We start from the raw sequence: 25,217 nt of genomic DNA, 5'->3' as shown, positions 1-25,217 counted from the left end.
TTGTTTCTCCACCCCATCCACCTCCTGGAGTAATCGCACTGGGAGATGTGAATTTAATTTCCATCCGAGTGGAAGGTAAAATGGAATAACGAAGCGCATGAAGATGCAGCAAAGTGCTTTGAGACTGGGAATCAATGAGCTAACAGGCTTGCTAGTTAATTAAGTCGACCTTATTGGATCAACGAAGCCAATGCGTCCCTCACTCGAGGGCTTGGCCTCTGCCACCTCTCACTACTTCCAAGTTATAACGATTTTTCATCGCTGGCTTGGTGGATTGTTATCACAACGGTAGCTACCACTTCTCTCGAGGGTTGGAAAAACGTGTAGTGTTGCTCCTACGTCGTGGCTAGAGTACTACCTGCCTCTGGGTATCTAACCTACCTCAATTCCCCAGACGGGTTAATTAAAGGTGAGCTTTATTCTTTCTTTATTACCTCACTTGTTTATTTTTAGACTGCACCTGTAGTACGATCAAAATTGTTGGAACGATTCAGTGAGAAATTTATATCAATGCCGCACCAGAGACACTGGATATGTCCTGCCAACAATCCACTCAATATGTGGATTTTACTCAATAAATAATGGAGATAATCCATTTTTTGTTATGACCTTTTTGATAGGCCTACTCACGAGCTTCAAAAAAGGTTATTATAAAAATTTTTGTATCTCCGCTAGATTTGAAAATATCGGAATTTGTTTATTTATTGTTCATCAAAAAATTATCTCTATTACTTGACAGTTAATTTTCAATTCTGCAATTCAACAATTTCGTCTAGGCAATAAATTATGGAGAACATATATATAGATATATTGGAGTGGAATATTTTTTTGTTGACAAAATTTTTCTTGTAATTTTTTCGTGGAACCATTGGTGATGGGAAAAATCAGCAAAACGTAGAAAAATAAAAAATTCTCCTTAACTTCATGCAAATGTGGATTTATCCGTTGCCGAAGTACCCGAACCGGTCTGAAAGCCCAATCACATCCTTTCCCAGGTCCTCGTCAACGAAAAACCCATACTTCGACTTTCCCACAGAATCTCACTCGTTCCCAAATCCTCTCATCCCCACTTACACCAAAAAATAGTGAGAACAGCCCTAAAAAGAGAACGAAACAAATGTGTAAACACTTTTTCCAGTTGTCCAACTGCATTGGGCATCAATAATTTAACGCCAGGGTGTCATCCAATAACGTTAAACTCCCAGGAGAGAAGGAATCAGATAAAATCGAGAGGAGCTTGGGAATAAAAGAAATGGCAATTCAACCTCGTCAATGCATCAATGCATCTCTTTTTTCATTACTTTATTTTTTTTTTTTAAGGAAGCACGTTTCAGTGACGCGTTCTCGCTTCTATATCTCCTTGCGCACGAATTACAACTGGCAAAAAGTTGCATTACATGGGTTTATACGCACACGGCGAGACCGACAAATCGTTGGATTATGCGAAAACCGGCGGGAAAGAAAGAGAGATGACTATGAAAAAATCGGTAACACAATTGGGAATAGATTAGGCTGGGGTGACTCGATATTTTCATTTTTCGTCGTCTCTATTCTGATTAATTATCGATTTATCCCGATACCTATCGATCTGTTGTAAAAACCATAAAGAACTTTTTTATTGGGGATGAAATTTCAGACAAAAAAATATTTCTCATTTTTTTTCCTAAAATCAATGGATTCGGAGATTTATCGGTGTTTAGGGAAACTGAAAAATTGGATTTGTCATGCGTCGGCAGTTCGGCGTGGGATTAAATTTTCGGATAGTTTTTATTGGATAATTAATGCAGAAGGTGACGGTGTGATAATTATTTGATATGAGAAATTGATCCCTCGAATTGTTGGATGAGATTTAATTAAGATTGTCGGCGTGCCTCGAAATGATCTCGTTGGAAAATTGAATTATTAGAGTGCAGGGGAGGAGATAAGAAACGTTTTGCGTTGGTAAAGGAACTTCTGGTATATCCGATTAGTGAAGCTTATCAACTGCCGTCCGAGGTCGTGGAAAATCGGTGCTATTCACGACGTCTGTTATTAGGTGGGTGAAATCGATACCTTTTGAGGTGAATATTACTTCTTAGGGATTTTCTCTCTGAAGTGGTGAAAGGCTTCTCGAAGTGCCCCAAAACGATACGTCCACGGAGTCATTCCTACAGAAGGCTTCTTGCCACACTACAAAAATACCTGACTCCATTATCTCCACAGAATAATTTCCCAATATTCCTGAATACAATCGAATAATAATCAAGATAATTGCACGCAAAAAACGAAATTATTAACAATTTCACATTTTTCTCAACCGATTTTTCGGGAATATCTCTGCATGCAAGAGAGATAGTGAAAATTTTATTAGAAACTTTTTGTAGAGTCCTTTTGTCGCTGCAAAAAAGGTTTTAACAACAATTTTGATATCTCCCTCATATTCAGAGATATTTTCGAAAATTGAGGGGCATGTGAGATCTGTAAAGACGCGGAAATTTGAATTTTCCTAGGATTTACATCGAGGTCGCGGGAAAAATAATAAAAAAAAATAAAATGGACTACCGGAGGGGTGGGTACGGTAATCAAGAGAGTTTCGATTTCTCTGACGAAGAGGATAGACGACGACGAGGACGTTCAGCCCCTCGAGATGATGACTACGAGTACAGCAACGGGAGGGATTACGATCCTCCCCGGAGGGATCGTTCCTCCAGTCGTAATCGTGAGAGCAGTATAATCTACAGAGGACAAAAAGCCAAACCCGAAGAGTCCAGGGTCCAGAACAAGACAGGTCCTGGAACTCTGAAGACGATGGACAGCATTCAGGATCCCGGAAAACGCTACGTCCTCAAGGACATCATCGGAACTGGAGTTTGTGGTACCGTTTACTCGGCTGTTGACACTCAAGCTGGTGAATATTAATTACCCTTAATTTTCCACCATTTAAACAATTATTTAAAAATCGTACGAAATTTCTCTCGCCCCGAGAGTTCGAATAATTGGAAATATCAGGTGCTGCTGAATATTCCGCGTGATTAACAAATTGATTGCCCCAAGAAAAATTGATTACACCCCGGAAAGATCGTATTACCCCTGAATTACGGTAATCAACAGGTAACAAGAGAGTTGCAGTGAAGATTCAAGAGTTGACCCCTGACAGCCAGCAATTGATAGTTGAGGAGTACCGAGTATTTCGTGATTTCTGTGGCCACTCAAATCTCCCCGATTTCTACGGCATTTACCGGAAGAGATCGTCACGAAAAGGAGACTACGATCAAATATGGTTGGTCATGGAGGTAAGTATGATTGTTGGAACAAATGAATCCGTGGAAAACTGATAAAATCGTTATTTTCCTCCCCCTGAATCCCAAAGCGTAACCAAAGGGCTGTCTCTCTCTTTCCCCTTGTTTCTGGTGAATGGTGAATTTTTCACTGTTAGTTGGCGATCTCCCTCGCAACCCGGAGGCAATTTCAGGGATTTGAGACGCTCGAATACACGGATAATTTACGACACGCGTGGCCATTAAACAATCATTAAACTCGTTCGTATATGCAGGTGAGGTCCCGGCCACGTCGCTGTACTTAATTTACGATCAGACCTCCATCGGTGCTCCAAAAAATATTATTACTTATCGCTTTTTGTGGATGTAATGAATAATTATTATTACCTGAAAATAATACGTAATATCAACAAATTGAGAAGGCAGCAATTGTTCAATTTCACGGCATGCCAATATCACTTGTCTAATTTCGTTCAAAAATTCTTCAATTCTTTACAACAATTTCTTGAATTCCAATTTTTCAAGATATATATTTTTTTAATTAATAAAAATCACGCATTGATGGACTATTTTAATAAATTAATTTATACGATTTGAATGAAGATGAATCATTTGGTATAGATGAAGAATTTTTTTTTTTCTGGTGTAACTCAGGAGAATGGAGAGGAGTGCAGAGGGTTTTTCACGAATCATGCCCTCGTCCTCCAGTCTACTCTCCACAAGAGCATGTAGCTACCAGAGACTCTCGACTATGCGATCATAAATGCACGATATGAATTATCGTCGGCTATAAATCACCGGCACATTGTCGTTACGCGTCCTCTTACATTTTAGACCCTCTCCCCTTCTCAATGTATCCTTGTAATAAAGTTCATACCTGTAACTCACTCTTACCTCCTGCTCTCGGCAGAATATGATCCGTTCAAACAGTTTTAGATAAAAACAATGAGAATCACCGTGGAGGAATGTACGAAAAATAATTCCGCGAATTGGGATAAAATTTCTGAGATAAAGTCCGGAATTTTTACAAAAACCGATAATTACAGAGTAAAGAGATAAATCCGTGAGAGCTTAACAAAACCACAGGCGAATAATGGCCTCCCTTCAATCCTCCGTCTTCATTTTTTCAAATAAAAAATAAACAAAAAAAAAGAACTAGTCAACCACAATTCAATTCTCATTTCTCACCACCCCTGTTCCCTAGATTACTTCCGCAATTACCCAGGTATTTCTATTATCGCTCGACATTACACCGTGTCTCGCTGTACCTTAATTTCCCTTTTTTTTTTTCCTCTTCTGAGTGTTGAAAATATTGTCTTCATCCTCTTCATGTGCCTCTTCATGGTTCCATAGTTATGCGACGGCGGACCAGTCATGGACCTCGTGAGGGGTCTCGGCATCGCCGAGAAGAAATTGCGAGAGGAGCAGATCGCTTACGTTCTCAAAGAAACAGTCAAGGTAAGACTGAATTTTTCCTTCTATTTTATAAATCCGTCCTCTAGCATCGATTCCACTTTTTCTATGAAATAAAATATAATCCTATAAATTATTAAACCGCCAACAATTTCCCGGAATTCGCGATAATCTCGTTCACCTCCCCCTCCTCCTACTCCTCCTCCCCCTAATAAATTATCAAAACCCATTGTAGAATATCCATTCCTCACTCCACTGCAATCACCTTCAAACGCAAGTTCGATTGCACAAAGGCTGTGGTTCCTACACCGGTAGCAATTCGTCTGCTCTCTCGAGTTTTTGCGGTAAATCAGGCCAAGCTGACATTTAATGCCGGCAAATTACACGCGAAATAAATACTCACACCGGTGCATGTTACCTTCTCCTCCACCCTCTCACTCGCCGCACACATTTTGTGTTACTTTATCTCGGTTTAATCATGAAAATGGGGATATGAAGCCAGAAAGAAATCGGTTTTAACAACTTACCGACCACCAAGTTGTCTTGATGAGTCGTGTATTAATGATTTCATGCCTGTGTCACAATATCCGGGATAAATAAAGACCAGACATTTATTATAAATTATTTATGTCAATTAAAACAAACTGCCCAGGCCCTAGCCCATTTGCACGAGAATCGAGTGGTTCACAGAGATGTCAGAGGAGACAATATACTTCTCTCCAAAGAAGGTGAAGTCAAGCTCGTGGACTTTGGCTTCTCCAGGATGTTCAAAGGAGAAGCTGGAAAACGAAGAACGACCATAGGGTCTCCGTGCTGGATGGCTCCAGAGGTTGTCACCAGTAGAGGAGATCCAAATGGTGGATACACAGCTAGATCTGACGTCTGGTCACTCGGGATAACTGCGATTGAACTCGCAGATGGGAGAGCACCTTTCCAGGACATGCATCCCACCAGAGTTCTCTTCCAGATTGTCAGGAATCCACCCCCGGGTCTCCATCGACCTGTCAACTGGTCCGAGACGTTCAACGATTTCATCGCAGAGTGTCTTGAGAAAAATCCAGAGAACAGACCGGTCATGGCTGAGATGCTGATGCATCCCTTCCTCGCTGAACTCCCTGACAACGACTATCATCTCACTCAGGAGCTCAAGGCCCTCTCCATGGGTGTCAGGGAGAGGCAACAAGTGCCAAGACCTCCTGAGGTCATGGTCAGGAATGGATTCTTCAAGAGGGACCTCGAGAGGCCTCCCGAGGTCATGCTCACTGAGGATCTCGCAGCCCTCGAGGTCCTCACTGAGGACACCATTCTCGATGAACTACTCGAGAGGATCAAACGTGGTGACTTTCAGACCTTCATTGGAGATATCCTCGTCATTTTGAATCCTAATGAGATCCAGGACATCTACGCGAATGATGTGAGAAATTTTATATATTACTGTGCAATCGAAATTCAATATTTCAGTATTACAAATCGATTTATCTAAGAAAATATTGATTTTAGAAAAAAATATAAGGTGACCTTTTGCATGAAAAATTTAATCAGCTAAAAAAAAATTCTTATGAAGATTTTTCCTAACGTTGATAGTTCTCGAGATAAATCAATAATTACAAAAAAATTGAATGAATTTTTTTGACTGCTATTCCCTGATTGACGGATTGTCATCAGTACCACGAAAAATACAACTTCAAATCACGCTCGGAGAATTCCCCCCACATATACTCAGTGGCAGACAGTGCGTACCAGGACGTACTCCACCACGAGGAGCCCCAGCACGTTCTCTTCGCTGGTGAAAGTAACTCAGGAAAAACAACAAACGCTCTACATCTTATCAAGCATCTCATGTACCTCGGCAAGGTATCCAAGAATAGAGAATTATCACTGAGAAGCGTGATGCCACTTTATGCTGGTAATAAAAATGTTTAATGTCTTGTTGAAGAGCCTCACGGACATCGGAGTGAGAGTTTTCAAAGCCATTGACTTGATCCACTCGTTCTCCCATGCAGCGACTCCTCTCAACACCAATTCAACGAGATGCGTTCTCCAGATTCAGACAACCTTTGGCTCAACTGGAAAAGCATCCGGTGCTATTTTTTGGCTTCACCAGCTGGAGAAATGGCGAGTCTCCACCAGAGACACGTAAAACAATTCAATCACTAATGTCTGACATTTTAATGTCCTCACTACTGAAATCACAATTTTTTTTCCAGAAATAAATCGAATTTTCACGTGTTCTATTATTTGTACGACGGTATGGAGGCCAAGGGTAGATTGAAGAAGTACAGTTTGCCGAGGGGAAGGCGAATGAGGTACCTCAGGATGAACGACTCGAACTCGAGGAATCGCTCCTTCAAGGTGAGAAATGATCCTCAGGGTAATTCTCTCAAGTTCGATGAGATCGAGGAGACACTCAGGCTCATGGAAATGGATGAGCATACGGAGTTCATCTGGAGAACACTATCAGCTATTTTACTCCTGGGGGAGGTGTCTTTCACTGAGGGCAGCAACGGAGAAGCTGAAGTGGAGACTTCCGATCTGGGCTACACTGGTAATAATTCAAGGAAGAGTTTTCTCAATTTCTTTTCCGTTTTTGCTCCTAAAAATTGATGGATCAATACATTTGATTCCAGTGGCAGAACACCTGGGGCTTGACCCCAAAAAATTCGTCTGGTGCCTCACGAACTACTGCATTCTTAAAAAAGGAGCAGCAGTTCGTCGAAAGCATACGTGTGAAGAGGCGAAAGAGGCTCGTGATGTTTTAGCGAATACTCTGTACCAGAGGCTCGTCGATTGGATAATCAATAGCATAAATATCAAATTATCCATGACGAGGACTCTCTTCGGGGATAAATACGTGGTGAGTGTCCTGGACATGTTCGGGTTCGAGTGCTTCTCTGTTAATCGATTCGAACAGCTCATCGTTAATACAATGAACGAGCAGCTCCAGTGCTATTACAATCAGAGAGTTTTTGCGTGGGAAATGGTAAATGAAATGATAATTAATTAATAATACAACAGTAATATTAATTAATTGAGTATTGAATTGGAGTAATAATTATTTTTCCAGCAAGAACAGGAAGAAGAAAATATTCCAGTCCAGCATTTCCATTTTTACGACAATCGAGAAGCCATTGAGCAATTGATGGGAAAAGACACTGGTCTATTTCTTCTGATTGATCATGCCTCTCGTCAACAACAGGACACCCAGTACATGATCGAGAAGATGAAGAGACACGCCAAGAGTGTTCACGTCAAAGCTGTGAGCTATCACGAGTTCACGGTTGCTCATTACACTGGAAAAATTACGTACGACGCTGCGGAAATCGTCGAGAAGAACCGGGACTTCATCCCCCCGGAGATGATCAACGCCATGAGGCTGTCCTCAGACGATGTTGTCAAGCAATTATTCACGAATCAGCTGACCAAGTCTGGAAATTTAACTGTTGTCATCGAGGGGCCCAAGACTGCCCAGAAGAGGGTGAAACCGAAGCGGGAGTTGTTGGGATTGCCAGAACCCTCTAGACTCAGGGTGAGAATTGTTGAGAATTATTATTTATAAAAATTAATTAATCCGGTGATAAATATGATTTATTTTTACTGCATTCGTTTCAGAGCGTGAAAAAAATGGAAATTCATTTAATTATTTTGTTAATAAATTAGAGATTCAATACAGCATCGCGAGGTCAATTCTCTCAAACTCGAAAAATGCGAACGTGCGCGGCCATTTTTAAATCCACCAGCTTGGAAATTCTGAAGAACCTGTCAATTGGTGGAGGAAGTGGTGGGACACATTTTGTGAGGTGCATCAGGGCGGACCTGGAGGCAAAACCCCGTGGGTTCCATCGAGAAATCGTAAGACAACAGATAAGAGCATTAGCCCTGCTGGACACGGCCAAGGCACGCCAGAAGGGCTATCCCTACAGAGTGCCTTTCCAGGAGTTTCTCCGCAGGTATTCACGTCCACAAAAAATATTTCCCTGGAATAAGTATCATCCCTGGATTTTTTATATTCAAGGTATCAATTCCTGGCCTTCGACTTCGATGAGAACGTGGAGATAACCCGAGATAACTGTCGTCTGCTGCTGGTCCGTCTGAAGATGGAGGGCTGGGTGGTGGGTAAAACGAAGGTCTTCCTGAAGTACTACAACGAGGAGTACCTGGCGCGCCTCTACGAGATCCAGGTGAGAAAGATCATAAAGATCCAGGCGATGCTGAGGTCATTCCTGGCGAGAAAGAAGGCGAACAGAGTGGCCAGCAAGAAGAAGGTCAACGAGAAGGCGAAACTCCAGAGGAAGATGAGCACCACGAATATGTCACAGGAAGAAGCAGCCACGAAGATCCAGGCGAGGTTTCGAGGTCATCAGGCGCGAAAGGAGACTGGGCCTCTTCTGAAAGGAGAGTTTGACGTTGACACCAAAGAATTCATCGTGTACTACGCCAGGAAATGGAGGACAAAGAGCGTCTTCCAGGTACTCTTGAGGTACAGATCCGTCAGGTACCAGGATCTGGTGCAGTTGTCTCAACAGGTACACCTGTTCAATCAAGCCCTGAATTCGGCCATTCACAAGTCGAACCTGAAGGTGCCCTCAGGGAGAATCGATCCAAATGTCACTGTCGACTCATTCCTCGATAAACCAAGGCCCCAGGTGCATAAATTGCCCTTCGATCTCAGCCAGGAGTTCCCGATTTTTGATACAGCTTACATGAATGAACCCTCGAGAGCCAGAAGACCTAGGGGCAACTCCCTGTGCTCCTCACTGTCTGATGAGGACATGCACGAGAATTGGGACGCACCTCTCAGACGACAGACTGTCCCCTGGTTCACGAATCCTCACAAGAGGGACGTCGAGGTCCAGACTACAAACTCTCCCCACAAATCACCTAGGGGCCCTGTTAACAGTGGTCAGAGTATTATTAATACTCCGTATTCCAGGGATCCCAGGGTTCCTGTGCAACTGCCTCCTGAGATTGCTCCACCCAGAGTCAATCCTCCTGTGAACAACAGACCCAATTTTATGGGGCCCACTGGCCCTACTGCTGGAAGCTATCTCTCTCGCTCAGTACGACATCTCTTTTCATAAATCCCTCGATTATTATTTGTGATGGTTTTGTAATTTGGATTTTCATTGCAGAATAATTATAATAGGAATGATAATGACTCGGTGAGGTCCAGGAAAAAGAATCCCCCGCCTCCAATTCCTCAAATGCAGAATCGAAATTGGGGGGATGACGAGAGGATGACGACTGGCCGACGGAGAAGCACTGATGAACTGGAGTTCGATAGAAATAGGAACATGGCTGGTGCTAATAGGTAATTGTTGATAGTACGTGATTACCAATTTATCGTTTTTCAGGTTGCAGGTGAAATTTGTGGTTCAGTGAAAATGTGTTTCAGGGTGAATCCAATTAATGAATTGAAAACTATTGGTCGAAGAAATAGCAATAACAATGATTACGATGAGGATCCACCATTTAACTTCCAGGTAACAATTTCGTAAAATTGAATTTTTACATCTAGTGAATTTAGAATGTCCATGAAATAAAATTTTTCAAAGGCAATGCTTCGAAAGACTGCTCACCAACGAGAATCAATGAAACGAACTCCGGTGTACGACAGCTATCGACCACCACCACCTTCCTATGATCCACCCTCTGTGCCGAAGCCATCCAGACAATTACGCGATAATGAAATCAGTTACAAAGCGAGCAATGATCCAGACGCAGTGACAGTTTATCGAAGTAATGTGGAGTCCCCAGAGTGGAGTCCTAACGAAATGGTGAGGATGTCTGAAAAATACGGGCGAGAGGGTGCCTGGGGTGTTGACAAAGACGACAACCCAGGAGAAGGTGCATCTGGTGTAGATCCACCAAAAAAAGCCCATCGAATTGATGCACCCACAACCGTCATAGGACCCGATGGACTCTCTCGCGTTGAAATTGCACCTGGAATTATCGTTGAGGGATACTGCAAGGATTTTTAGATCACCTACAATTAAACTATGAAGAATAATAACGAATTGATTTAACAGCTCGATAAAAATTAAGATAACAATTATCTCCAGGCGATATTTAATCGATAGAAATAAAAATAATACGAATGCAATCGATAATTTACGAAGTTTATAAAAATAATTACTTTATTCCAGACATTAATCTTCCAGGAATTAAGGATAATTGACAATTCAACTCCCTACAGTGGTTAAATAAATATCAATAACATTTGATGCATAAATAGTAAAAATATTCATAGATCCGGCAAAACTCAACTAGGTATAGAATATAAAATGTATTGAGTATAAAAGGCTCTTATTAATTATTGGTTGAGTAACGATTATTGTACTGATCTACTGGCCATTGATAATACTTGTATGAATCGTAGACCATGAGAATGCATGTAAATCACAGTGAATTAAATGAATTACCCTGGATACCTCCAGAATATTCTGAGACATCCAATTCTCGTGTTTTTTTATTAGTCTGAGGGCCGACGATTTGTCTGATGAGAGCTCTGTTTTATTATATTCACCAGTGTGTCCAGTCTCGTGGGGTGGGCTATCTGGAGGACCATGTGAGCCTCTTCGAGGATCAAAAGCCCATTATGTGCATCTGCTGCCGATAAATTGTGAGAGGATATCACGTGAGTCGTCCAAGCAGCATGAGTTGGGAGAATCTGCAGAAATAAATTCAAATCGTTAACGAATAGTTCTAGCATTCAATTATCATCATTGATTTATTTATTCATATTGTAATCTGCTGAGAAATTAATTAATTTGTCTTGGAAATTATATAATTTACCTCTGCGCACCATTTACAATTGAGTTTCGGGGAGATGGTGTGAACAGCCTTGATGTGCCTCCTCCTGAATCCCCAGGAAGTGTAGGCTCTATCGCAGAAAGGGCAGGGAAAAGGTGGATATCCAGCATTGGCCTTGCTCAATTTTTCTGGTATTGCGAATGATGAAAAAGCACTTGGGTGAGATCTTCCCGGATTATCCGAACCCTCAATAATTTCACGATTTCCTGAAATCATCCTCTTGTCTTCAGTCATTTCCTCCTCATTATATCTTTCACTGAATCTTGCAAGAGTTTCAGAGGCTTCTGCGATCACCGTCACTGATGGCATTGACGATGTGCCTGGAAATATTTATCATCGACAGATGAATACAGCTGAGGGGTCAATGAATTCAATATTCATCAATATAAAATATCAATGTATTTTTTGTTTCTTGTATTTTTCTCATTTTGTAATACAGAATTTTGGGTAGAGCTTGATAAGATTTTTTTTAAATCTCCGTATTTATTATTAATAATTGAGGAGTACTGTGATCGTTTTATCTAGATTCTGAAATTAAAGGAAATGATTTCGATAAATAAATAGACTTTTACATTTTATCGATGAACGACCGAGTGAATAAACAAAAATGAAATAATCTATTTGAGCAAAATTCACTAGATCGGAATTAAAGAACTAGATCACCAATTGACAAAATCTCTGACTCGATTTCCATCAATTTCAGAGTCACATTTTTCATCCAAATATTATTAATTATTATTTGCTCATTATCTCACAGATTCTAATGATTAATCCTAGCTCACTCTACAAGCATTCATTAACATAACATTTACGTCAAATCTCACGTATTTAAATTAAGAATCATTAATCACCCCGTTACAGACATAACTGTAAGCCTCTAGTGCGTTAAATTTTCACAATAATCACTACCCGTGCGATTTTCCAATCGTATTTTTTACATTCTACAGTTTAAAGCTGAATTTCAAATGACAGAAAATGCTGGAATGGTTTCTTCATCAATAGTTCAATAAATATTAAAACAATCTTTTGAAGGAAATAATTTTGAAAAGTTCTTTGACTATTGTAACTTTGGAATTTCCTTCGAGGATATCCAAGTGCAGTACAATCTCCCAAACGACAATTATTTCAATTGCCTTTTCGTTCCACAACAACAAAGAAATTATTTTTTCGTATTGATGTCAATAAATAATTCTCGCCTGGATATCCCCTCTAAAAAAGAGTCTTCAAGTCAGTGATGGCGTTTTCGTTTGCCCCCTGACTTATACCTCCCTAGTCATTGACTGTAAACAGCCCGTCTCTGATAGAGATACCTCTTGAGGCCCCTATTACTAGTATCAATTTTTGTAACACAGTTTTTCCACGCCTCCTCCCAGTCAACACTATTTGGTGATATTCCACTGAAGTGCAACAGCACTTCTCTGATAAGCCTTATTTTATTGCTATCAAACTGTCGTTTTCCCATTTTCCCATTGACATTACACATAATCCTCTCTTCAGACGTGAAGAGTAACTTCATTAGATCACAAGCCAGATGATCCATCGGTCTCGATGTAGCCCACGCCCCAATGATCTCCGGACTCGGTAGTAAATCAGCGTACGGTAACTGTTGATATGGAAAAAGCACAGCTTTTGCCTCGGCAAGTCCTGAGGGGCTTGACAGCGTGCCAGAAATCTCTTCCATTGGATCTCTAGCATTCCCTGCCACACACATCATTTTCTATTTTTCTTTTCTCATTGGATTCACGTTAATTGTGCTTGGGGGATCAACACAGACGACAACTCAATACAAGCAAAACTCAGTCACGCGATCAACTTCACAGGCACTAATTGCTTTATATTTATTGATTAAACATAAAAGTATGGAGCTAGAGGTGTACCGAGGGGCTTGATGTGCTTTGGGGATAATGTTGCATTGGACGATAAAGCATTGGGCGATAAATATCAGGGATTTTGGACATTTGAGGAGGTTTCATGCATTTTGGGGATCTCTACACACCTTGGGCCTCATTTGGACTCTCAGGGTCTAGTCTGTCGTGATCGATGGCAGCATCTTTCCCCAAGTCTTCCATCACCACTTCAAAAGGTTCCATCTGCAAAAGATTTCAATAACTCCTTCAATTACATTACTAAAATTAGGGGCAATCTCGTATCATTGTAACGAGAAAAAAAATATAATTTCATCAATAATAAAAAATTGAGAGAACTCTCACCTTCATCTCTAGAGGATCGTACACAGCATTATCGGGAACTTGTTCAACCTCCACTTCCTTGGGGCTCTTCTCACTGCTGGATGTCTCACTTACACTGGCTGATCGAGTCCTCCTGGGATTGAGAGCGGTTTCGAGGATGGAATTATCATTTCCCTTGTCGGTCCTCCTTTTCTTCCTCTTGGGAGTCTCTTCGCTGACACTCTGGGTGCTCTTCTCCAGGGGAGGTGGACCCAACTCAGGCAGTTTTCTGCAAGCATCTTTGGCAAATGAATCGTTGCCAGAGAGTCCACGAATCTGGAGGGTCTCAGCTGCCTTCAGCAGATCTGGCAGTTTTTTCTCCTCGATATTCACTTCGCCCTTGTAGATGAATATGAGAAGAGCCTCGAGCTCAGTGAAGTGGACATCCTGGAGAATTATCACTGGATGTTGACACGGATTCGTCTATAAAAAATCAAGTGTAAATGGATCAATCAGAAAGGGGGTTGTTTTCATTCTAAAAAATCGTTACCTGGAAGACTTTCTTGAAGAAAGGACTGCTCGCAGATAGAATGACCTTGTGAGCTGTCAAGCACTGTCCGTCACTTGCCAAAGTGACATCCACGAGTCCCTCCTCCTCCCAGAGGCTCTCGAAACTCGTGGCAATATTGTTCAAGAAACTGTTCCACTTCAGGCATATTTGATTTGCCATGATAAATCCTCAGTCCAGCTGACTACACATCCGAACAAATCACCTTCGACACAAAATTATATCTTCAAGTAATTATCGATTAGAAATAATCACTGGAGTCGTGACAGCTACTGGACTCACATAATAAACACTAATAAACACAGCGTTGTGTAATTATCGCAATAATGGCGTTTGATGGCGTTTACAAAACTCTGTAATCTCAGAATACTATTTTCAATCCCTAACACAAGATGTCGCATTTTCCTTTCTATAATATATTAGGCCTGACCGTCTGACTCGCCACATATTGTTGCTATTAGGGGGGTTGGAATTTATCTCGTTACTCATTTTGGGTTAGAGTCATTATTTTAGAAAAAGTCAATTATGTCGTTGTAACTGATAATCCAAAAATATGACGATGTACAGTTGTTTTATTGTTTTTACCATTGCGATTCTCTCAGTAATACAGGGATTACTGGGGGAGGAAATTTTGGGATGTGGGGGATTCATCAAGAGTCACGCGAGCATCGATTACTCTAAAGTTCACATAAAACTGTGAGTATTGTCTTATCTTGAATTTAATTCGAGTATCATGAGGACTCAGGGCCCCTCCTATAATGCTGCCCTCGAAAATAATGAATAAAATAACCACAAAAATTAATTGTCTCACTTCCCATATTTTTCTCTGATTTATATTTTTTTAATTGAAGTTACACGAAATCCGGAAGCTTGAAAGACCAGACAGAATGTGCCCCAAACAACGGCTACTACTTCCTCCCCCTCTACGACAAGGGGGAGTACATCCTCAAGGTAATTACCCCCCTCCTCTGAGGCCTTCAAATCGACTTACTCTAACCCAATATTGAAACCAGGTCGTGCCACCCCGAGGCTGGAGTTTCGAGCCGACCGAGATATCCCTGGACGTGGACGGTACAACGGACATCTGTAGCCAGGGCAAAGACATAAACTTCACGTTCAAGGGGTTTGGAATAGCCGGAAGGGTAACGAGCTCCAAGTCCCCTGAGTCGTCAGGCCCATCTGGAGTGACAGTGGTTCTCTACAAAGAAAAAATTCACAATGACAACTCGATTGGCACAACGACAACCTCGAAGGGCGGAGTGTTCTCCTTCACGCCGATTCAGCCAGGGAAATACATCCTGGTGGCCTCCCACTCGGTCTGGAGGATGGAAAAGAACACTGTGGATGTAACCGTGAGGGAAGGAAACACCGAACTCCCTGATAACAGTCTGACGGTCTTCGGGTACGACGTCAAGGGTCGCGTAATCACTGAGGACAATCACCCAGTGTCAGGGGTCTCCTTTGTACTCTTCGGAACAGGTGGCTTCAAGGATTGTCCAGCAGTTCCTTCCTCGATGGAGATAAAAACGGATGCCAAATGGGGAAAGCCCCTTTGCCACGTCACCTCGTCTCCCTCAGGAGTCTTCACATTCCCAGCCCTGACCAACGGAAATTATCGCCTGATTCCTCACTACTCCACTCCCCAGACAAAATTCCACGTTCAACCCCCGGAACTCGTCTTCACCGTCGATCACTCCAGCGTCAATCTCCCTCGGGACTTCAAAGTCACTGGTTTCACAGTCAGTGGAACAGTCCTGCTGTCCTCAAAGGATAAAATTCCCCTCCCGAACGCCAAAGTCTTCATCTCAGGAAAGCAAGTGGCTACGACTGACAAATTAGGTCGTTATTCTGTCGATAAAATGAAGACGGGTCAGTATTCGCTGAAGATAGAAGCCCCTGACGTCCAGTTCGACGAGGCAACTGTGAAGATCTCGGCAAATTCTCCAGAGCTTCCAATCTCATCTCCCAGTACCTACAAAGTCTGTGGGACAGTCACTTTATCAACGAAAGGCACTCTGCACCATCGTAAGGTAATTCTCGAAAACCCTGGAGCCACTCTTCGCCGGGAAATCGAAACTGACCCGAAGACTGGGGATTATTGCGTATTCCTGATCCCTGGGAAATACCAGTTCAGTGTTGTGGTTGACACTGAGGAGAAAACTAAAGGATTACAGTTCTTCCCACTCCAGCAGACGATCGACGTCTCAGGAAAGCCCATCAATAATGTCAACTTTCTCCAGCTGAAAGCGATCCTGTCGGGCTCCATCAAGTGTCTGAGCACAGAATCCAGTTGCAATCAGGCCTTCGTCACCCTGAAAATTCTGGACGGACTGACCGTGAAGACGATTCAAGCCCAGAATGGAAATTACGAGTTTAGTGAAGTCCTCCCAGGTCATTACGAGGTTCTCATTGACACCGACGTCTTCTGCTGGGAAAATCCCATCCAGCAGATCTCCGTGACTTCCGAGAAAGCCTCAGTCCCCCCCTTCAAGCAGACGGGCTTCACAGTGACTTTCATCTCGTCCCACGACTCGGCGGTCGAGTTCTTTGATCCTGGAAAATCCAAGAAGATCGCCCTGACTCTCCCCATGGGCAGCACGAGACACTGTGTCTCCAGTCCTGGAATTTACAAATTCATTCCAAAGAGCTGTCACATTTATTCGAAGGAGTTCTACCCCTGGGACACGACAAATCAGAATCCAATAATTTTAACATCGAACGAGCACAGGCACAGGGGAAAAATCCTCGTTCCCTCGTCGTCCTCAGAGGTGGGGGAGGTCGACATCAAAGTGAAGATCGAGACTGGAGAGAAGACTATTTACTCACCCGTGAAGTTCTCGAGGACGAAGGACACTTACCAATACATCTTCGAATTCAATGCTAACGTGGACAGCATCTACGTGATCACACCTCAATCTGACATAATCCTCTTTTCGCCCCCGTCCTTGAAAATCACAGGAACAAACGACTGCAATAATGACGCAGCAACTTTCACTGGACAGATTGGAAGAATCATTGAGGGGAAGATATCGCCTGCCCTCGAGGGCGTCACCATCAAGATCTTTGGAAAAGATAAAGAGGCACCGGTGCACACCCTGGTGACCCAGCAAGATGGAAACTACAGGATTGGACCCCTGGATGGCAGTGTCGAGTACACAGTGACAGCCGAGAAGTCAGGATTTTCGATAACTCGCCATCGAGACTCCGATGGGATTTTTTATGCTGAAAAACTAGCAGAAGTTGTTGTCGATGTTGTAGACCAGGATGAGTCTCCCCTCCCAGGGGTTCTGCTGTCCTTGTCCGGGGGGCAGGGAGGTTACAGGAAAAACAGTGTGACTGGGGGTCAGGGACAGCTAGTGTTCAACTCCCTGTCATCTGGGGAATATTATCTTCGAGCTGTGATGAAGGAGTACAGATTCGATCCACCATCGAAAATCATTAAAGTGTCAGAGGGTGCGACTGTGCAGATTAAACTTCTGGCAAAGAGAGTTGCCTTCAGTGCTGTGGGGACAGTGACATCGTTGAATGGTGAGCCTGAGCCTGGACTGATTGTCGAGGCTCAGGGTGGCTCTGGTATTCCCAGAAACTCTCCATCGAGCTCCTGCGATTCACTCCTGGAGGAAGCCACCACTGAGGAGAATGGCAGATTCAGGATAAGAGGGCTCGAGCCAGGCTGTGATTATGTCGTCAGGTTGAAGGACAATGAATTCCAGACCAATTCCAGAGTGTACAGAGCCTCCCCCGAGGGAATTGACGTGCAGGTTATTGATACAGACGTCGAGGGCCTCAGGTTCATCGCTTTTCACCCCATCCCCAGAACCGATCTGTCTGTCCACGTCATTGCTGATCAGGTCGATCACTACAGGACCCTCAAAGTGAAGCTCTGCAGGGAGGACCAGCCTGATTCACCTATTCATTCAGTCAGGATCGATCCTCAACAGGCTAGTAAATTTAATTCTCACAGTAATCCTGGATTCTTGATGCATTTCCCTCCGCTGCAGTCCAATGGCAAGAAGTACTTTGTTCAGCTCGAGTCTTCTCTGTCGACTGCTCTTTACAAGTACAAGGTCATTCCTAGTTATTTCGAGGCCAATACCTCGTTCAAGGCTTTAACCCTGAGGTTCAAGGCTGAACGCAAGATCGATCATGGCGAAATGAACCAGAGCTCTGTCATTGCTCTACCCTTCATTATGCTCGTGGCCATTGCTTTTTTGAATAGGGAGAAGCTGTGGGTATGGCTCAATGTCAGGATTGAACAGTGGTCCAAGGCTGGACCTGTTCAGAGGAGTCCAGTACCTCAGAGCATTCCCATCGATCCAAGGACTGATGATATTATCGTCGAGCAGATTATGAATATCAATAAAAGAAAGACTAAACCTAGAAAGACGTAATCGGACGACGAAATATTTTGAGTGTATGATTTATTTTATTATATTGTAAATACAAATCAAGATTTGTACATCTGTATTTGATTATATTGGAGAGAATAGAGTTGTCCGATTAAGCTGGTCTTCTTCGTTATTTTTACATGATGAAGTATTGCTGGAAGGAAAATTGAGAGATTAATTTTTCTCAAGGGGATGGAATAATTATAAATTTCAGAGATTCACCTCTGGGAAAGTATTGAAGAAGCATTTTGACATGTGGTAGGCCAGATCGCACTGATCTCCCGCTTCGTTTATCTCTGGAAAATAAAAGTGAGAATTTATTCAATTATTCAAGGGTTTAATTGACAGATTTTTTCTCATTCGCTCACTGATGTCTTTGCATGTCACTCCGAGTTGCTTTGCCATGTCCTTCATGTCTGGTGGTGCTACTTTAACCAGTTGCTCGAAGTTTAGCCCCTTCTTCGAGATCTGAGACCAAACACACGATTTAATTATGTAAAGTATTATGTAGAGAATTAATTATCTTGTCTCATTACTCACCAGTCCAAATTGCGCCAGAAGGCACTTGAGGTAGCACTTCAGGTTTTCATCATCAGCAAAGTCACCCTTTCCAGCTCGCTCAATGAGATCTGAATAAAAAATCAATTTCCAATTGTTCAATTGCACGTGATCGAATGTTTTATTAAATTATTTACCAACAGTTGTCCCAGTCTCGGCGATGCAGACCTTTCGGATATCTCCAGCTACCTCTTGGAATTCTTTTGGAATTGGCTAAAGAGATATTGAATTATTTTTTAATATTTTCGATTATTGCTACAGGAAGATAATCGTTTTCCTGTGACAGAAATAAAATATTCAGTGGATTCATAACGTACCCCAGCGGAGATGTAGCCTACGAGGAAGACCAGGACGACTGCACTGAGAATATATTTAACCATTTTGATTGAATTCAATCGAATGGAAAATCACAAGAGAATACTTCCACGATTTGAGAGAAACTGATGCAGAGGTTCAGTCCTTCTCGTATTTTATATCAAATCGACTCCAGAAAATTATCATGAAATGTTCGTGACATGATGATTTAAACCCAGGAATAGGACTTGGTTGAGATGAATAAAAAAAAATGTAATGAAGGTGATGCAGGTAAATTTTTTTTCAATTTGTTTTTCAATTTTTCCACGGCAATTAAACATTGTAACGCGGACACTCAATCATTTTTTTATTAAAGTCAATATTAATATCCCATCAAACGTACATCATCGAAAAAATTTTTACGACTGATTGTTATTTTTGATTATTCATAGATTCGATAGTAGTTGAGTATTCGGCGAGTACTTCCTGAATGATCACATTAAAGATGATTATACGGTTAAATCGTTTTGGCAGTTAGAATAGGTAATAAGTCTGCAATAATAAAATAGAATTAATTTATCGATGAAATAGTGGACAAAGCTAACAATAAATATCAGTATGTAAATATTTTTCATACCCTTGGAGATAATTTGGCATAACACAGATTGAAGGTGTATGCGTACTGGCAATTGTCTCCATTAGCTGAATGAATTAAATATGTAATAAAAAATGCAGACTGCAAGATAAATTAAAAAAAAAGAAGGGTGAAATAATAAAAAAAAATATATACCGAAGTATTTACCGATCTCCTTGCACTCTCTGATAGCAGTTTGAACTTCAGCTCTGTAGGCTGGTATTCTTTGGAAGAACGTTAACATTCCGTTGAGACTGAGCTCCCGTTTATCATCTACGAGGCCGAATTGCTCCCAGAGGCAGTACATGTAGCACTGAAACCATAATTGACGGTTTCATCTTCATTGAAGCCGAATTAAAATGACAATTACCTTCAGGGGTGTTGAGTCTGGCCATTGGCCACTCCTGACAGCTTCAATGTCAGCTGTAAATCATTAATTTTCCGTTTAACGCGAAATAATGAGTACTTCAGTAAGAAATACCGGGTAATGAAGAAAAAAATGGAAAAAAAACACAGAGAAATATGTTAATGCAACAATTACCTGTGGCTACGCCTGTTTGCGTTTGACACGCATTGACAACACTTGCTGCAAGAGCAATCATGTCATCTGATACAAAATCAGGGCGTCCAACAGGCTGAAATGAAGAAGGAAATAAAATCACTCGATCTATTCAGGTCAATCGAATTGAAATAAAATGGAACTCGCAGAAATATTCTCCAATACACTTTTATAAATATAAAATATTATACATAGGATAAATAAAAAATTAAATTTCCGGTTAATAACTCACCCCAGAGAATGCAATGCCCACCTGGAGGACCAGACACAGAGTTCCAATGAACTTGTTCATTTCAAAATAAATAGAAAAATCTATGGAAATATTTAATTGACAAAAATTCCAACTGTTGAGCACCAGAAGCCGATAGAAATCCTCCAGCAATCCTATCGAGCACAAATCCCCTTCAAAACTGCTACGAAACAAGTGGTTTAGAGTGTCAATGATCCGACTTGATTGTCCCTTATTTTCAGTCCATGATGGCCTATATAATATCCATTGAACAATCACTAATGGCTGGGGTACTCGTACCTATGCATCAGATTAAATTTTCTGGAGGTACTTGTCAAAGGGATATGAGAAGGGGAATTCTATCTCTCTTCTGCGTGTATATGGAGGCCTCGGATGGTAACTGGATGGTCCAGATGATACGCCCTGGAGACCCAGGCATGCGCAAAAAAATCGATTGATCAATTATCTCCTCCTCAGGATTATTTGCTATCCTCCGATAAATTTTCAAAATTTTTTGCATTCATAAATAATCAACAGTTTATTGAATCCATTTTTACACTCTTCGGATTATGTAAATCAATATTTACTTTACAATTATTTGATTATCTAGTAAATAAATATCTTATTCAAAGTATTTTGATGTCTGTCGGCTTAAACAGTAAATAACTCAGAGAAATAAAGGGAGCAATTGGAATTACGAATTGAGGGCAAATTATTTTCTTTTTTTTGAATGGGGTGTGCGTGGTTAACATATGGTGCACTGTAGTTTATGATGAAAGCAATGGACTTTTTTCTCCTCTCGGAGATGAGGAAAAGACAGCTGATGAATTCTAATATTTTATCATGACTCCGGGGGATCAAAATGCATCCTTGATATTTTGGAATTGACGGACTGCCAGGTCAACAGGAAGATCGAAGTGAATGGGTGTTAGACGATCGAGGGCGTGAAATGCATCTTGAAATCCTAAAAGACGATTAAACGAATATCATAACCGGAATAATAATTTTTCCCAGGTTCAAAGACATTCCACGAAAACTCAAAGTTTTAATTACTTAAAAATTATTTGCACACTCACCAGTTTTAACTACATAACTCCAAGACATGTAATGATTCTCCAGTAAATACTGACACTGAAGAATAAGCCGCAGCCAAGGAACCAATTTTTTAGCACTAAAAAAAATATTTAAAGAATGAACACATGAAAATCCGAATTAATATCAATATGGATTAAAAAAAAAAATACTCACTTCAAAGCTGCACAGATGAAAGCCTTGAAATGTGAATTATAACTTCGTTTATATTGCGAATGGGTAGCCACAATATTCCCTACAGTTGTGAGAAGACTCTGTTTCGGTGATACAGTTCTCTCATTCACTAGAGCAAGATTGAAGCTCTGGGAAAGCTTCTGTGCAGGACTGGAGTTGTACCTGTGTCCATTCTTGATCTCATAGTACTTGATGATGAGCTCCCAGGGGTGCATTTGATCAACAGTGAGACTTTTCCTCTGGGGAAAACAACCGACAAAAGGTACAACACTATTTGATCGCACATCAGAGCTCAACCCATGGGCCATAAGATCTCTGATGCACACAGCCAGGTGTTTCCTCACAGCAGACGTCAATTTGGTGTTTGTGCGTTGCTTCGGGGATTCTGAATCCGATGCATAGAGATCGATGTCGTCGTCGTCGTCGTTGTCATGGGCGTCAGATTGACTGTCATTTTCCGTAGCGATTTCGAGGACGTGCTCGATGGCGATGTCCAGGCGAGTTCTCAGGTCCCTCCAGGTAGTCTTGCTGTCTTTTTTTCGAGTCCTCTCGCTACTGCATCCCAGCTGGGACATCAGATAGATGTGGAGGAGAGTTATCACTTTACGAACTGTATTCAAGGTCTTCGTGTGGGCGTCGTCGCGCCTGTCCATCAGGGGAATCTTGCGTTTTGATTTATCCGATGGCTTTAGACCTGTCGTGTGCACTGGACAGGCGCAAGTGCACGCCAGGCTCTCCACGCTCACCTCACCCTGGAGGTAGTGGATGAAACGCTCTAGATCTGCTACTTGGGTTTTCAACTGATTTACCAGTTGTTCTTTCATCTTCAAGGGGCTCACCATCTCGTTTATTGCGTGGTCCACCTGCCAGCGCAGGTCGTCCAGGGGGAGCTTGCAGAGGTCGTCCACTTCGAAGTTTAATTTCTCTTTTAAGTGATCTGTTGAAAGATCAATTATAATTATAAAAATTCACGAGAGAAAATCACAAGATTATGAACGCACTGATTATCATGTTCTGACGTTCTAGAATGACACTCTGGGGCAGATCCTGGCCATCAGTTTCGTACGCATATTTCTCCAGGTCCTCCAGTTGAACCTTCAACTGTTCGATCAATTCTCGTTGCTTGGTTTTCTGCAGGGCAATCTTGGATTCGACTTCCTCGTCGTAACCACTGCATCCATTCTAAAATAATAATATATTGAATTCCCTGTGGTTGTCGGTTAATGGAAATACTCCTTACGTTTCCACATAGAGAAATCGACGACGAGGACGATCTATTTTTCAAGGCGACGGTGTTGGGAACGTCTGGAATTCCCCTGAAGGCAAATTCCTCCAGCTCCTTCAGGAGTGTCTCCTTCTCATCAGTAGGTGCATCCACAATTTGGCGCAGTCGAAATTGCACCTGCATGTCAAATTAAAATTGCAATTGTTCTTACGGTGAATGAATTGATGAGTCGTTAGAGTATTCTACCTGTGCAAAGTGCGTGGTTAATGCTATTAATGACGAGTTGAGCATTTCCTGTTCCTCTTCGAGCAATTTAAGCCTGTCCATATTGTAAGAAATACTGCCAAATTCACCAGATGTTAGTAATCCACCAAATTGCTCTACTCTAGCCCATGCATGCTCTGTTTAAAAAATTGCTGAATTCTCCGGAGCATTGGATGAATTTTAATGGAAGGAATAAAATATAGGAACATTCAATTTATTGATTTAACCGCCAGGAAAATTCTCAAAGGGCAATTACTTCGATTTTGAGGAGAAAATCGGGAAAATTCAGCGGAAATTTTTCAACAGTCGGATAAATCAAGTGGCTCACCTTTCCATATTGTCAGAGCACTTATAGTCGTCAGTGAAGTCACTGTCCCCATCATTGGCCCCAACAGGGGCCCATCTCTCTCCGGATGGCCTCTCATTTTCAGAGGATGTGTCGAACTCGTCGCTTTTAACGTAATCTTCGTCCTGTGTTGCCTGAAAATGGAATAAAAAGGTATTAATTATCGATTTATCAAAGAATCTATTGATTTCAGGAGAAACTGTCAAGGAAATGTTTTGTTACAAATTTAATAAGCTCCAAAAAAGTTCTTTAAGGTTTTTACAATGAGTGGATAGTTTTGGAGATAAACTGGTAATTTGAAAATGCTTATTCCGTTTTATTTTGATTTTAGATAAGTTTTGATAATTGACTGGTCCAAAATAAGGTAATTCTCACCATGATCGAAGCTCGTAGGTTATGTCCTACATCAGTTCCGAGGCAGAGCCCAGCAGATTCAATTCTCAGTTGGAAAATACCTGGCAGACTCGTCAAATCTCCGTCAACCCCGGGAAATCAAAAGTGCACTCGAACCCCATCATGATCTGACGTCAGAGTTATGTCTCCTGGGAATCCTCGCAAATTCTAATGAACCATCTGATCCGAGAGAATAAAATAGTGCATCACAGCTGGTGCCAAAGAGGATTGACTGAAGTAGAGGCTCAGTTCTGGAGGTTTGAGTAACCCCAGCGGCATCGTAGTACTGCACCCCAGAGAGGAAGGGCGCCACACGTAATGCTGGGGTGTCAATCAAGTCGACGGGGTGAATTTTATTTTCTGCGGCAGGAATGCTTTTTGTTTTTTATTTGTTATTGTATCTGTTTATTGTATTTTATTGTTATTGTATTTATATTGTATGTATTTTTCATTTGTAACTGAAATTTAGCTGACTGTAGAACGAGCTGAAGGGGCAAACCACATCTTGTGGAATTTTAAATGAAAAAAAGTATTCAATGTATTGAATATATACAACTAATGAAATTATATTTTTAAAATAAGCGCGTTGTCCAGTGGGCAGCGTGCTTGCCTGCTACGCGAGCAGCTAGGGTTCGATCCTAGCACCATTCATTTTTTTTTTTAAATAATTCCAATTTTTTTCTTTTGTAAATGTTTAATCAATAGAAATATTGTTTAAAAACTAAATATTTGAACATTGAGGACATATCTAGTGAAATTGAAAAATTCTACATTTTTGAAAACGATTTTTTTGCAAAATATATACTACTAATAAAATTATATTATTGTAATAATGCGTTGTCCTA

The 25,217-nt window shown here is 41.5% G+C and overlaps 6 protein-coding genes across 12 annotated transcripts; 2 read left to right on the top strand and 4 right to left on the bottom strand.

Annotated features, from left to right (window-relative positions):
• The first annotated feature begins 266 nt into the window (after positions 1 to 266).
• On the top strand, positions 267 to 10,684 carry ninaC (STKc_myosinIII_N_like and MYSc_Myo21 domain-containing protein ninaC). Of its 3 annotated transcripts, none has more exons than XM_011300870.1 (15): positions 267 to 409; positions 2,490 to 2,887; positions 3,091 to 3,272; positions 4,611 to 4,715; positions 5,323 to 6,084; positions 6,336 to 6,524; positions 6,607 to 6,806; positions 6,878 to 7,215; positions 7,298 to 7,650; positions 7,735 to 8,196; positions 8,328 to 8,617; positions 8,683 to 9,727; positions 9,800 to 9,978; positions 10,063 to 10,150; positions 10,223 to 10,684. In XM_011300870.1, the coding sequence occupies exons 2-15, from the start codon at positions 2,533 to 2,535 to the stop codon at positions 10,646 to 10,648; spliced, it is 4,974 nt and encodes a 1,657-aa protein (XP_011299172.1). In that variant the 5' UTR covers positions 267 to 409; positions 2,490 to 2,532; the 3' UTR covers positions 10,649 to 10,684. The 3 variants fall into 3 exon arrangements, with proteins under 3 accessions (XP_011299172.1, XP_011299174.1, XP_011299173.1); XM_011300871.1 differs by lacking the exon at positions 267 to 409 and adding an exon at positions 2,163 to 2,387; XM_011300872.1 differs by lacking the exon at positions 10,223 to 10,684 and having other exon boundaries at positions 9,800 to 9,991; positions 10,063 to 10,151.
• A 102-nt stretch (positions 10,685 to 10,786) lies between these two features.
• LOC105264179 (longitudinals lacking protein, isoforms H/M/V-like) lies at positions 10,787 to 14,589 on the bottom strand. 4 transcript variants are annotated; one of them, XM_011300867.1, is made up of 6 exons: positions 14,499 to 14,572; positions 14,199 to 14,421; positions 13,691 to 14,131; positions 13,477 to 13,570; positions 11,463 to 11,800; positions 10,787 to 11,337 (listed from the first exon to the last, which is right to left on the bottom strand). In XM_011300867.1, exons 2-6 carry the CDS (start codon positions 14,376 to 14,378, stop codon positions 11,140 to 11,142), a joined length of 1,251 nt encoding a protein of 416 aa, XP_011299169.1. In that variant the 5' UTR covers positions 14,379 to 14,421; positions 14,499 to 14,572; the 3' UTR covers positions 10,787 to 11,139. The 4 variants fall into 4 exon arrangements, with proteins under 4 accessions (XP_011299169.1, XP_011299168.1, XP_011299171.1 ...); XM_011300866.1 differs by having other exon boundaries at positions 14,199 to 14,589; XM_011300869.1 differs by having other exon boundaries at positions 11,247 to 11,337; positions 11,473 to 11,800; positions 14,199 to 14,589.
• Positions 14,590 to 14,647: 58 nt separating this feature from the next.
• LOC105264177 (nodal modulator 1) lies at positions 14,648 to 18,629 on the top strand. Its single transcript, XM_011300863.1, has 3 exons — positions 14,648 to 14,912; positions 15,068 to 15,167; positions 15,230 to 18,629. The coding sequence occupies exons 1-3, from the start codon at positions 14,770 to 14,772 to the stop codon at positions 18,605 to 18,607; spliced, it is 3,621 nt and encodes a 1,206-aa protein (XP_011299165.1). The 5' UTR covers positions 14,648 to 14,769; the 3' UTR covers positions 18,608 to 18,629.
• On the bottom strand, positions 18,621 to 19,616 carry LOC105264178 (general odorant-binding protein 83a-like). Its single transcript, XM_011300865.1, has 6 exons — positions 19,480 to 19,616; positions 19,300 to 19,375; positions 19,145 to 19,233; positions 18,973 to 19,072; positions 18,827 to 18,900; positions 18,621 to 18,758 (listed from the first exon to the last, which is right to left on the bottom strand). Exons 1-6 carry the CDS (start codon positions 19,540 to 19,542, stop codon positions 18,741 to 18,743), a joined length of 420 nt encoding a protein of 139 aa, XP_011299167.1. The 5' UTR covers positions 19,543 to 19,616; the 3' UTR covers positions 18,621 to 18,740.
• A 190-nt stretch (positions 19,617 to 19,806) lies between these two features.
• LOC105264176 (pheromone-binding protein-related protein 6-like) lies at positions 19,807 to 21,287 on the bottom strand. Of its 2 annotated transcripts, none has more exons than XM_011300862.1 (6): positions 20,882 to 21,287; positions 20,632 to 20,725; positions 20,461 to 20,513; positions 20,259 to 20,403; positions 20,094 to 20,158; positions 19,807 to 20,008 (listed from the first exon to the last, which is right to left on the bottom strand). In XM_011300862.1, exons 1-6 carry the CDS (start codon positions 20,939 to 20,941, stop codon positions 19,991 to 19,993), a joined length of 435 nt encoding a protein of 144 aa, XP_011299164.1. In that variant the 5' UTR covers positions 20,942 to 21,287; the 3' UTR covers positions 19,807 to 19,990. The 2 variants fall into 2 exon arrangements, with proteins under 2 accessions (XP_011299164.1, XP_011299163.1); XM_011300861.1 differs by having other exon boundaries at positions 20,247 to 20,403; positions 20,882 to 21,286.
• A 120-nt stretch (positions 21,288 to 21,407) lies between these two features.
• LOC105264175 (RUN domain-containing protein 1) lies at positions 21,408 to 24,757 on the bottom strand. Its single transcript, XM_011300860.1, has 8 exons — positions 24,355 to 24,757; positions 23,962 to 24,113; positions 23,616 to 23,709; positions 23,385 to 23,546; positions 23,146 to 23,326; positions 22,127 to 23,081; positions 21,955 to 22,049; positions 21,408 to 21,842 (listed from the first exon to the last, which is right to left on the bottom strand). Exons 1-8 carry the CDS (start codon positions 24,355 to 24,357, stop codon positions 21,736 to 21,738), a joined length of 1,749 nt encoding a protein of 582 aa, XP_011299162.1. The 5' UTR covers positions 24,358 to 24,757; the 3' UTR covers positions 21,408 to 21,735.
• Positions 24,758 to 25,217: the final 460 nt, after the last annotated feature.

The sequence above is a fragment of the Fopius arisanus genome, unplaced genomic scaffold (assembly GCF_000806365.1).
Source record: "Fopius arisanus strain USDA-PBARC FA_bdor unplaced genomic scaffold, ASM80636v1 scaffold00019, whole genome shotgun sequence".
Taxonomy (NCBI): domain Eukaryota; kingdom Metazoa; phylum Arthropoda; class Insecta; order Hymenoptera; family Braconidae; genus Fopius; species Fopius arisanus.
Note: the sequence above shows the minus strand (reverse complement) of the source record. Positions and strands in the feature narration are given on the sequence as shown.

Coding starts and splice junctions, on each gene's coding strand:
- ninaC (XM_011300870.1), top strand. CDS start 2,533: ATGGACTACCGGAGGGGTGGGTACGGTAATCAAGAGAGTTTCGATTTC. Junction 8,197..8,327: donor CAGAACCCTCTAGACTCAGG/GTGAGAATTGTT, acceptor TTAATAAATTAG/AGATTCAATACAGCATCGCG. Junction 10,151..10,222: donor ATCCACCATTTAACTTCCAG/GTAACAATTTCG, acceptor AATTTTTCAAAG/GCAATGCTTCGAAAGACTGC.
- LOC105264179 (XM_011300866.1), bottom strand. CDS start 14,378: ATGGCAAATCAAATATGCCTGAAGTGGAACAGTTTCTTGAACAATATT. Junction 14,132..14,198: donor TCTTCAAGAAAGTCTTCCAG/GTAACGATTTTT, acceptor GATTTTTTATAG/ACGAATCCGTGTCAACATCC. Junction 13,571..13,690: donor ACGATCCTCTAGAGATGAAG/GTGAGAGTTCTC, acceptor AATCTTTTGCAG/ATGGAACCTTTTGAAGTGGT.
- LOC105264177 (XM_011300863.1), top strand. CDS start 14,770: ATGACGATGTACAGTTGTTTTATTGTTTTTACCATTGCGATTCTCTCA. Junction 14,913..15,067: donor TCTAAAGTTCACATAAAACT/GTGAGTATTGTC, acceptor TTTTAATTGAAG/TTACACGAAATCCGGAAGCT. Junction 15,168..15,229: donor AGGGGGAGTACATCCTCAAG/GTAATTACCCCC, acceptor TATTGAAACCAG/GTCGTGCCACCCCGAGGCTG.
- LOC105264178 (XM_011300865.1), bottom strand. CDS start 19,542: ATGGTTAAATATATTCTCAGTGCAGTCGTCCTGGTCTTCCTCGTAGGC. Junction 19,376..19,479: donor TAGGCTACATCTCCGCTGGG/GTACGTTATGAA, acceptor ATATCTCTTTAG/CCAATTCCAAAAGAATTCCA. Junction 19,234..19,299: donor CGAGACTGGGACAACTGTTG/GTAAATAATTTA, acceptor TTTTTTATTCAG/ATCTCATTGAGCGAGCTGGA.
- LOC105264176 (XM_011300861.1), bottom strand. CDS start 20,941: ATGAACAAGTTCATTGGAACTCTGTGTCTGGTCCTCCAGGTGGGCATT. Junction 20,726..20,881: donor TGGGCATTGCATTCTCTGGG/GTGAGTTATTAA, acceptor TCTTCATTTCAG/CCTGTTGGACGCCCTGATTT. Junction 20,159..20,246: donor GGAGATCGGTAAATACTTCG/GTATATATTTTT, acceptor TAATTCATTCAG/CTAATGGAGACAATTGCCAG.
- LOC105264175 (XM_011300860.1), bottom strand. Junction 23,710..23,961: donor TGCTCTGACAATATGGAAAG/GTGAGCCACTTG, acceptor TGAATTTGGCAG/TATTTCTTACAATATGGACA. Junction 23,327..23,384: donor CGATTTCTCTATGTGGAAAC/GTAAGGAGTATT, acceptor TTATTATTTTAG/AATGGATGCAGTGGTTACGA.